The sequence below is a fragment of the Fundulus heteroclitus genome, chromosome 23 (assembly GCF_011125445.2).
Source record: "Fundulus heteroclitus isolate FHET01 chromosome 23, MU-UCD_Fhet_4.1, whole genome shotgun sequence".
NCBI lineage: Eukaryota > Metazoa > Chordata > Actinopteri > Cyprinodontiformes > Fundulidae > Fundulus > Fundulus heteroclitus.
This window is the reverse complement of record NC_046383.1, coordinates 34,622,022-34,633,370: the sequence shown is the minus strand read 5'-3', so window position 1 is coordinate 34,633,370 and position 11,349 is coordinate 34,622,022. Positions and strand designations below refer to the sequence as shown.

At 40.5% G+C, this 11,349-nt stretch overlaps 1 protein-coding gene across 1 annotated transcript; it reads right to left on the bottom strand.

Moving 5' to 3' along the window:
* Positions 1-2,431: 2,431 nt before the first annotated feature.
* Positions 2,432-4,665, bottom strand: LOC105924508 (P2Y purinoceptor 14-like). Its single transcript, XM_036127403.1, has 3 exons — positions 4,590-4,665; positions 4,231-4,490; positions 2,432-3,091 (listed from the first exon to the last, which is right to left on the bottom strand). Exons 1-3 carry the CDS (start codon positions 4,659-4,661, stop codon positions 2,476-2,478), a joined length of 948 nt encoding a protein of 315 aa, XP_035983296.1. The 5' UTR covers positions 4,662-4,665; the 3' UTR covers positions 2,432-2,475.
* Between the last annotated feature and the right edge of the window lie 6,684 nt (positions 4,666-11,349).

The window sequence follows — 11,349 nt, the reverse complement described above, 5'->3', positions numbered from 1 at the left end:
CTTAACTAAAACTACTAAGTAAAATGAAGATAAAAGAAGCTAAGGAGCTATGTACACCCAAAAGAAACAAAAAGACAAAATAAAATGGTTGATCACCATCAGAATGATCCAGTGGAATGAGGTTAAATTAGCTTAACTAATTTAGAACAACATTTGGTATGTGTTTCAACCCATTCACAATGTAAATCCTGAGTTAAACAAGACATTATTTGAGAAAATAACATTTTAAAGAATGACTTGCTCTGTAAAATCAATGCCTTTAGGACTTGATTTTAATAATCCAATTATTTCTCCGGAAAATGATTAAGGCTCCAATTGGTAATTTAGGGTTAAACAACCAAGTAAATAACATCGACCAGAAATTACATGTCGGGGGCACTTCTGTGGGCAAAGTTTAAATTAGCGTGAATTGAATCCTAACGTTACAAAAGCACCAATAAATAGACATTAATATTCCATATTAATGCTGTAATAACACTCATAGCACTATAAAATGATGGTGAAGCGAAACTAAAACAAGCATTATATTAGAAATGAACCGTAGATGCATTGACTCAGTGGTAGCACTAATGCTATCCAGGAACCTAATACCGCTATGCTAGCTGACATTCGCCGCTAACTTAAAAAACTTTTCAGTTCTATTTTGGTCATAATGAGTGGACCGGATAACCCAGACAATAATATTCCATCGGTGTAAAAAACCTGTATGGAAATAAAGTTTGTCATAACCGTTAAAAAACATCAGCAAAGCTTGGTTTCCATAATGCTAGCATAAACTAGCCTGTAAGATCCAGGGCTTAAAACAAAACGGTAAAACCATTTTAATCTCTGCCAAACCTGTCTGTGCCTCTGTGTCAGTTCGGTTCACTTTAAGGCATCTAGCTGGAAGCAGCTGAAGCAGCGTGAAGGCTGGTTGTCTGAGCAGCGACAAATAGCAGGCGGCTAGCTCAACATGGGGAAATAGCCATCGTTTGGAAGCCAGGCCTGGCTGGGTCAGCTGTACCTGGCTCCTGGGAGGGGGTGCGCTCGCTCTGTGAAGAGGGGTTGCATCATGGGGTCTCTGCACTCCTGCAGGATAGCGGCTCAGCTCCCAGGTCAGCTTTCTCCTGCACATCTTAGACAGATCACACCTGATCTGATTATGATGTTAGTTTCACAGAAAGCAGACTTTACTCAGCTCAGTCAACCCTTCAGATGCTTGTGAGTCTCTGAGAACCATGCGGCCCGCATCAGTGGCTGGTCTCCCTAATGTGGACTCCTCTCTCCTTTAGGGTCCACAAGCAAAGAGAAACGTATTCTTCATAAACTTGTAAACTTGTATATTTTCTGTTTTCAGTCCATGACCAGAGCCCTCCTGGTTTCTCCAGTTCCTACTACTCACTTTCTTCAATAAAATATCATAAACATTTACATCCCTCCAGGTTCAGAGTCAACATGGAAAAACAAAACCTGATAGCCTCACTTCTGTCAGTCTGCCCAGGGGACAGCTGCAATGTAGAGCTGGAATTTCTGGTTATTATTCTGATTCAGTTTTTTGCCCTATCAGGATGCTCAGGGATCCATTTGGACAAATCTGGTCCAAGATTTACTAAAAAAGTAATAAAACTATTATCCATTTCATTAATCTCATATTTTTCAATGTCTTTATCAGTTTAACACTTTGGATACTCTAATTTATGTGTGCTGTTTTTATAATACTGTTTAGGGGTAGTTCACAATTCTCATAATTTTCAAAACTGAAAGTCTGATCATGAATAACTATGGGTTACTCAGTATGAGAGAAATATTAAATGATTGAACATTGATGTTGCTCTTGTATTATGCATAAAACACTGTCTACTAGGTAGAAAACAAACCTAAAATATTTTTGTTAGTAAATTTTTATATTTGTAGAAAAGCTGTCATTTATTCCATATATATGCATAGTTTTCTGTTAGAGCTCTTTCCCCTTGTTGTCCTAATATCAAATTCAAATTCGGCTTTATTAAATATTAAATGACTATACTGGAATTTAATTGCACAACACAGGAAATATTTTCATGCAGCAGTGACTAAGCTCAGAATTCTTCAGGAAGATGGCTGCTAGTCCTAAAAGTGTTTCTGTATGACTCTAGGCTGTGTTTGTGATTACACTTGTGATCGTTTAAGAAGGAAGTTGAACTCCCTCGTAGACTATAGCAAAGTCAGCTCAGACTGTATTTTTTTTTGGTCTTACATAGCGTCTGGATCCTATGGCTGCTGTTTGATGCATATTCCAGCATCGTATTGGAAGCACTTTGGCGCCACCTAACAGTCTGAGTTATGACCATTTATACTTAAGTACCTAAATCTGTATATATTGCGTGTACTGTTATGCAATGAACAGTCAAAAAGTCATGAGTTGAATCTGAATCAAACTGGACCGATGGTTCCCGTGGCTGTTGTGGAGGCCTCTAGGACCTGGGAGCTCACGCTGATCAGCTGATCCCGCCTACTCTACCTTGCATCTGAAGTAGAGGTGTTTCTGTTGCCTTTGGTGCTGAATATTTGTTTCAGGTTAAGCTGAGCCCTAAACTCCTTGCAAAGAAAAACGTAAATAAGAGGATCCAGACAGATATTAAACACTGATAAAAACGCAGCCACCTCCTTCCCATAGTACAAAACCACTGAACATCGTCCTCCCAATAAGTAGTATGGAAGTCGAATAACGTGATAAGGAACAAAGCAAAAGCAGAAGACGCTGACCAACACCAACATGTTCCTGCGAGACTTCACCAGCTTCTTGGAGTTGGAGGAGCCCAGCTGCCTCTGCTGGATCTGCTGCACCCTGCGTGAGGTGCTGTAGTAGAAGAAGACCAGAGAGCAGAGCACCAGCAGGAAGGAGATGGCAGCAGAAGCATGCATCACCCCATACAGTTTTTGTACGTGTTCATTTAGCAGAAGATAACAGGTGCTGTGATCAGGAAGAGCAGTTTTATGGGTGATCAGCATCAGGATGCTGTATGATGTCGTTATGGTCAGGAGAACAACCCAGGTGGTGATCGAGATGATGTGGCTGGCTTTGGCAGTCATCAGGAAGTGAGTTCCTGAAGAATAAAAGATCTTCATGTACCTGTGAGGAAGGACAAATGTTCAGCAAAAACTTGTTTCAATTATTTTCATCATCATTTCATGATTTCTTAACTGTCTGACGTTCTTCAGAATTAAATACATTAAGACTTAAAAAAGTAAATACAGTCTTTTATGCCTTGGCAGATGGTTGCCTATGCTGAGCGTTGCTCTGGCTCTGCTGGACATTTCTTCCTGTTAAAAGGGTGTTATTCCTTTCTACTGTTGCCACATGCTTCATCAGGAGGAAGATGGAGCCAAGGATGGACAGACTGGTTGAAACTTTGAAGTAATGAGGGAGCTGCTCTCATCTGCAATGGTGAAGAAGAAGCTAAGGTGGAGGGAGAGCTATCGGTGTACTGTTCCACATATATTCTGACCATCACCCCAAGATATAGATAATGATTCATAGAACCGGATCTTGGATGCAAGCAGCTGAAATGAACTTCCTCCATGGTTTAGCCTGTTACTGTGAGAGCAGTCTCAGTCAATGTGCTGTTGAAGATTCTCAGTCATCCAGATCATGATCAATCCAAAAAAGGTTACAAAATAAAACAACTGGACTCCTGAAGCTGAAGACATTTCACATCCCATCCAGGAAGTTTTCTTATTTCAAAATGTCTGGAGTAGCTTTATAGACCTGCTGACGAGGCCAAAATGTTCACATTTTGGACAGAGAAGACAGGTGGTTTGAGAGAGGGATGAAGGAAGCCATTTAGGGCTAAGGTCTCAACTTTCAAAAACTTACAACACAGCAAGAGGTTTGATTCCTGCCAAGTTTCATCCCAATTCACATCTCCATGCAGGTGAGCCAGGCTAACATGCAAATCTATGCTCTAACGAGGCCTCATGAGCCGGTCTATAAAGCTTTGTTTGGATTCCTAAACTAGACTTAAGGTAACCGAAGTGTGAGATTTGGCTCTAATAAAATCCTTGACATTTTACTTGGTTTTGTGTACATCTATGCTCCCAACTGACGGATACTCTCAATGCAATAAAACATGTTTTTTTAAGTCAATATCCTTGAACACACTCTTATTTTTTTATCCTTCCATCCAGTTTTATCAATTTCCAAATAATGTGGGACCTATGCTTTAAACTTAGTCTGAATTATTTGCCAGGCTGGTAATTGAGGTCTGGTACCTGTTAGCTGCGATGTAGCCCATAAACAGGATGCTGGCAAACATGTTGAGGAACCTTAGAGGAGCTCCAAAGCTGCAGTAGACCATATGAATGGTGAGCGATGTGCTGGTGTAGTGGATGATACGCAGCGGGAGGCTAAGACAGAGTAAAAAGTCTGCAGCTGTCAGATGTTTCAGGTAGATCATCCAGCTCTTGGAAACTTGTCCATGAGCTCCACGGCAGTGAAACCACAAGGTGAAGCTGTTGAGGATCAAGCCCACCTGCAGAGAAAATCATGGTGTGAGTAGATGATCAGACCAAAACTCTGAAAGTTTTTTTCCTGAAATCAGGACAGTACAACCTGAAGACTAGATGCTCACCAGAAACAGCAGACTGTAGCCCAGTACTAGGAAAGGGTGGGATTCTTTTTCCACTGGATTACATCTGGTCATGTTCTGGTCGTGTACTGAAGAATTAACATTATCCATGTTTCTGCAAGTTTATAATAATTAGGTCAGACAAATCACATGGATGGATGGATGGAGAGTGTCTTTTCTTGTCTTGCCATGAAATATCAGTTGGATTTAAGTCTGGACTATGACAAAGCCATTCTAACGCATGAAGATCTAAACCAGGGATTACCAACCTTTTTGAAACACGTGAGTGAAGTTGCCCCCCCCCCCCCCACACACATTCTTCAAATCTAACAAAATTAGTGTCAAACGTTTGTGCTACGTTTATGCAGCAGAAGATTCCGTTTCTAAGATATTTACAAAGGTTTCCAGGGGTCACCAAAGGTCAGCCAGCTTTTCTTGAAATCAGATTGGTGTCAATCAACTTTATTTTTGTGCAGCAATGTTAATTTTAATTATTTTATTTTAATTGTTTTCAGAGATCACTAAGTTATAAGATCATAAAACAAACCATTATGTGTGTGTGAGAGCAGAAAAGGTTTGCTTGCGTGGAAACAACATTTGCTTTATGAGAAACATGTTTCTATTGTAGTCCTAAGCATTTCCCAGGTTATTAAAAAAAAAAAACTAAAGCTGGAACCCATCGGCCGCAGGTACCTCACGGGCGCAAAAACTCAGGAGCGCAGGATCCCTTGTCGGCGCAGGAACCAAGAGGACGCGAGGAAGGCGTCGGAAACCATGAGCGCAGGACCCTTGAGAGTGCCAGAACCTTTAAGAGCGCCGGAACCAGACGAACCAGAGGTGGGCATCGCAGAACAGCGACCCCGGGGAGACAAACCAGAGGCGAGGCGTCGTAGCACAGCGACCCAGGCGAGAGGAATCCAGAGTCCTGCCAGCTCCTGCACCAAGCTCTGTGTGTGACTGAGTTCATCCTTTGACCGGTTCGTTCTGTCATGATTTGTCTTGGATGAACCCAGAACACAGCACACACAGAGCTAGTTTCCAGAGTTTATTGAAGCAGCAAGAAGTGGATTACGAAAGCCAGAGTCATTTACCAGACAGAGGTTGCAGGGATACAGGAACTGGCAGACAGGAACAGGACAGGCATTGCTGTTCAGAGGACTGGAGACGAACCAGTGACTATGGACAAACTGAGGTGAGTTCTTATAGAGGTGTGAGCAGGTGGAATAAGTCCAAGGTTGATTGCAGCCTGACAGGTGTTCCCAATCAGGGCTGCACTGGGGAAGGAGCAAGAAAAGTTCAGAATGCTGCCTTCAGGCTGCATCATGACATAAAGGATTTAATTTCTAGATTTTAATTTTCAGTTTGATAAACCATGGTTTTTGGACTTTTTTCAAAGCTAAAAATAATTTTGGTCAAATTTGCACAAACATTTTATACCAATTTTGTGTATATATATATATATATATAATTTCAGTCACCACCTTCCCTTTGATTATTTCCACCTGTCACTGGTTATTAGCACTCTGCTCTGTTCACCTCCTTACTTAAACCTGTTTGAGTTCACTCCACTTTGCCAGATCATTTTTCCGTGCCTTGGGGTAAGTCAGATCCTGCATGTTTTTCTGTTTGCCTGCTTGTCTGCCTGCCCGCCTGTAACCTATCCTGTTCTGAGTCTGACTGTTTCCTGGAAAATTTGACCTGTTCTGCCTTTTTGTTATTAAGCCAGCCTGACTCCTGACCAGTTTAATTTTAGGTTGTCAGCTGTGGACTGTTTTTGAGTTCTGGACTTTGACTTTCCATTTTTTGTCTTGGTGCCCATTTTTGGTTTCTGTCTGTCAAGCTTTTGTTAATAAATCGCCTTTTATTTCAACCTCTGCTTGTCTGGCTGAATTCAGGGTCCTCTGTGTCTGATTCCTGACAAAATCAGATTGAAAGATGGTTGCTAGTCCTGCTCCTCTTCCCATAGATCTGGGAATGTGAAAATTTAAATAATTGGAGGGAGTTGACGCATTTATACTAATGTAGTCATCTTGTAGCCAGGTTTCTGTGAGACAAAACAAATCAATCTGATTATCAGAAATCAATTCATTAACTAACAAAGTCTTTGGAGGGAGCGACCTTATATTTAATAAACCACATTTAATTGTTTTTATTTTTTGGTTCAAGTTGAGTCATATTGATTTTTATTAGATTTTTATGATTTGTTCCTTTTAGATCCGTTTTTGATCTGTTAAGTTTTGGCCGTGGGAAAGACACCGTCTCAATAAGATAATGGGTGGGTAACAGTACGGAAGCTGCAGAGAGGTGTGTTAAACTACGGCTCTGCTTCCTGGTCTGGACCCTGGGTTGTCAGCATTTAGGAGAACTAATAAATCCGGCCAGATTCCTAGAAAGAAGAGCTGCACCATCCAAAGTGGGATGGATGCCGTCTCTCCTGATCAGACCAGGTTTTCCCCAGAAAGTTTGCCAGTTATCAATATAGCCCACGTCGTTTTCAGGACACCACCTAGACAACCAGTGGTTGAATGACGACATGCGGCTAAACATGTCATCACTACTCAGATCAGGCAGGGGACCTGAGAAAATTACAGAGTCCGACATTGTTTTAGCAAACTCACACACCGAAGCAACACCAACTTTAGTGACCTCTGATCGGCGTGACCGCGTGTCATTACCGCCAGCGTGAATAACAATCTTACTGTATTTACGCTTATCCTTAGCCAGCAGTATCAGGTAGGATTTGATGTCGCCCGTTCTGGTCCCTGGTGTCTCTAGTGCCATGTTTCTGACTATAGAGCTGCCAAACGTGAAGTGCAGCAACAGCGAACATGTTTTAAACATGCGTATGAATCATTTCAAGACTTTTCTACTCATACCCACAAAGTTGAATTTGTGTCCACAGCACAGAATGTTTCAGATTTATACTCACATAAAAATAATCCTAGTCACACATATTACAGCATAATTTCTTCTTAGAATTTTTGTATGATATTTTTATTGACATACAAATATGAATGTGAATTGTTAAAATCATACATCGTTTTAACAGCGTTCTTACTCCATAGAACACCTAAAACAAGCAGGACAATTCCTGAGGACCAAGGTTAAAAATGCATAGCCACGTTATTTTACTTTTTGTTTATTTATACGTAAGAAGCTCACTCTGTTTGCATATAAAGTTTTTATGAAAGATTATTACATCCTGCTGGCATAGTTGTTATTTTTGTGTTTTATGCTTTGTTTTTGATCAAGTTGTTGGTAAATAATAACCTGACTCCGCCAGATAGATTTGCTCCGCATATCCATCTGGAAACCTTCCGTTGAAGTAATTTTGGGAAGGGGCGAAAATACTGGTTAGCTGATTGGCCTATGTTGGTGATAGACGGGCCAAATAAACCAATCAGATCAACGAAGCATATGACGTACTCGTCAACATGCTTCGTCGTCGCTCGTAACAGAGCGACGACGAAAACACAACCACAAGCCAAGCTACTCTTGCTGCTGCAGGTAAAGGCTCGTTAGCTCAGCAAAGAAATACTCTGTAATTCCGATAAAACTTGCTCGATAGCCACGCTAACGCTAGTTTCATCGGCTGAAGCCGCCATGTTCTTTAGACTGAGCTGTCGCGCTTCTCATTGCGTCACACCTCAACCCGCCTCAAAGCCAACGCTGATTGGACGTTCGTTTGGTGAACGGCTCCAAATTTTCCTTAACGGAGAGTAGCCAGACTGATCTGCGAGTGAAACCTTGAAAGCTCGCGAGATCAGAATGGTCTCACGAGGCTAGGTAAATAAAGCCTTTCGTGTTTATTTATCGTATTTATTTTAACGGAAGTACGTGCTGCGCCTGTGCAGCAGGGGTTAAAACAAGGAAGCGGGTAATGGCTGTCATCATCTCTTGGTGAAACAATGCAGAAAGATCCAGTATCCAGTGAAAAAACATGCAAAAAAACATTACCAAGAGGGAAAAGCCTAGAACGTCTCTGGAAATACATTCTGAACATTGGTGTTCACTGAAGCGGACGCTAAACCCAGTGTTGTATAGTAACGGAGTAAAAATACTTCACTACTCTACTTAAGTATATTTTGGAGTACTTTATACTTTCCTCGAGTATAAAATTTTTTGATAAATTTCACTTTTACTTCACTATATTTCTGAATTTAATTGCATACTTTTACTCCGATAAATTTTCAATGTTTGGTTTACTTACTCATTACAAAAAAAGCGAGAGGGAGAGAGAGAGAAACGCAAGTGTTTTGACCCCACCTACTGATAACGTCACAGGTGTATCTATTAGCAGGTTTACCACTTCCTGTAGGTTTACTAAGCCTGGTTTATCACTCAACTATGTTCGTAGTATACAACCCCTGGTCTAAATGTTGCCTGCACTTGGTTGTGTACAGTTTTAAAGTGCTTAGCACTGACCTTACTTGAAGAAGGAAAACTGAAGGCTTATATGAAGGTTTTATTTTCTGTCTAAACTTGGCCTACATTTCTCCTGCATTTAGTTGTGTATATTATTTTAAGTGAATTTGACCTTTTGCAAGTTTACCAAAAAATGAAAAATATAATTCAAACTGCATTTGCCTTGTTTTACTTTTTACTTATACATTTCATTACATTATTTGAGAGGTACCTATACTTTTACTTGACTCTGAGATTTCAGTACTTTTCACAACACTGGCTAAACCTGCCGAGGCTCAGATGTGACGCAGAGTTGACTGAGTAAATGTTCTGATATGAGACTGTTAAAGTTGCTGTAGATCGGTTTATTTATTTAATAACGTTCTTCATCACGCTGAGCTGCTGCTTTACTGTAAGGCATTGCAGAGTTTCAGGCTCGTTCTAGTATTATTTAATATTGTTTTATTAATTAAGCAAACCGGCATCATGATAGTTATGCAATACTACAAGTAAATGGCGCCACGTCTATTTACATTTGTTAATCGTGCAAATTATCTTTCGGCTCAAAAAGGACTATCAAAACACTATCAAGATGGAGGCTTGGTGTATATAACCTTATTTCATCACGCTCAAATGGATTTTGGTGTTTTTATAAGCATACTACATGGCTTTATACCTTTAGAGACCCCTGTTCTCTGTTATGTTCTCCTAGAACTCTTAGTCAGAGTGTGTTCTTTGGAGAGCTTCCTCAGCTTTTAAAGCAGATCAACAATGGTCTTGGAATAATGAATAATTAATGTTATAAAACTTATTCATACCCCCGTCAGATAAAATAATTAAATTATACATATAATAACTAATTACATACATCATTATCCATAATTTTTGTAAATGTTTAATGTATATTTTCACTGGATTGTATGAAATCAATTATTTATTCATTAATTCATTCATTCATTCATTTATAATCTTTAAACATTAAAAATACATCAAAGAAAATCTGGAAAACCTGAAGCAGGATCTATTTTTATCTGCAGGTACTTACAGCTGAGTTTGGTCTTTTACAGCTTTACAACCTGAAGCTTCATAGCTCTTCCCGTCGATACGAGGTCTCCTCAGGAGATAACAGTCTAGAGAAACTGTCTAACAAAGACGGGTGATTTTCAGACATATGTAATGAGGTCAGCTGGGTATTTTCACACTGCCCTTATATGTTCCCTTCTTCAGAAAACCTAAGCAATAACCACCCTCCCCTTTATTCCTCTGATTGGTTCGTGCGATCTGAGGCTTTTTTAAAGCTGATTTATAATTACAGCTACCATTATTGCTGCTACTTCTTCTTACTTTAAATGTAAAGTATTTACCAGCAGGGCAGTCAGAACCTGTCAAATGTGTTGAAGATGAAGTATTCTTATAACCTCTCATGTGCTCCTTTATTTAGCATAATTTAGATTTTGTAGTGTGTCTTACATCTTAATGCAAAACACTTTTTGAGTCCTTGTGACGTTTTTAAAATGTAACCATTGTTCCCTGACCAGATTATTGATCCCTAATTGGTTGCCTGATTACAGTCCTAGGCTGTGAATAAGCAGTCCATTTGCACAGTATGCTGTCAAGCAGGGCTAGAAGTGAACTTAAAGGTCCAGAAGGCAAAGCAAAGGTACAAGCAGCACATCAAGGACCACTTCAGCAGCAACAATCCATGTGACATGTGGAGAGGCATCAGAAACATCACAGACTACAAGCTCAGTAACGACCGGCTCTCCCTGACACCTTAAACAGCTTCTTTGACTCTTCAAGCTGCAGGGAGCCTAAACATCTCCCCCAGTCAGAGGAGCACCATCAGCCTCTCCTCCTGCAGCTCCACCAGGTGGCCTCTTCCCTGAAGAAGGTCAACACCAACAAGGCTGCAAGTCCAGACAAGGTGTCAGCTAGCAGGATTCTTTCTGGACATCTTCATCCTCTCCCTGCAGCTCTCCACGGTTCCTGCCTGTCTGAAATCCTCCGTTATCATTTCTGTCCCCAAGAAACCAACCATCTCCTGCCTCAGTGACTATCGTCCCATCGCTCTGACCACCGTCATCATGAAGAGCTTCCAGAGGAATTCTCGAGAGAAAGGATCTGATCCACTAGGTGGTGCCACCAGATTCCTTCATCAGATTTATTAGAAACATTTCTCTTTCTTTTTCAAATTATCATCAAATTATGAGGAAACTCTCACAGTTTGGTGCAAATAAATAAAACAACCCTTAGTGAGTTTAAATATTGTGCTTTGGGTAATGGCGTGGTGGTGGTGACAGGCGAGAGCCAGATGAGGATATATTCAGAGATGTGAGAAAAAACAAGCTGCTGAAAAGTT

Bases quoted from the DNA above. Each gene is read 5' to 3' on its own strand.
- LOC105924508 (XM_036127403.1), bottom strand. From the start codon at position 4,661: ATGACCAGATGTAATCCAGTGGAAAAAGAATCCCACCCTTTCCTAGTA. The intron at 4,491-4,589 runs GTGAGCATCTAG...TTTTCTCTGCAG, and splicing joins GCTACAGTCTGCTGTTTCTG to GTGGGCTTGATCCTCAACAG. The intron at 3,092-4,230 runs GTACCAGACCTC...CCTTCCTCACAG, and splicing joins GGCTACATCGCAGCTAACAG to GTACATGAAGATCTTTTATT.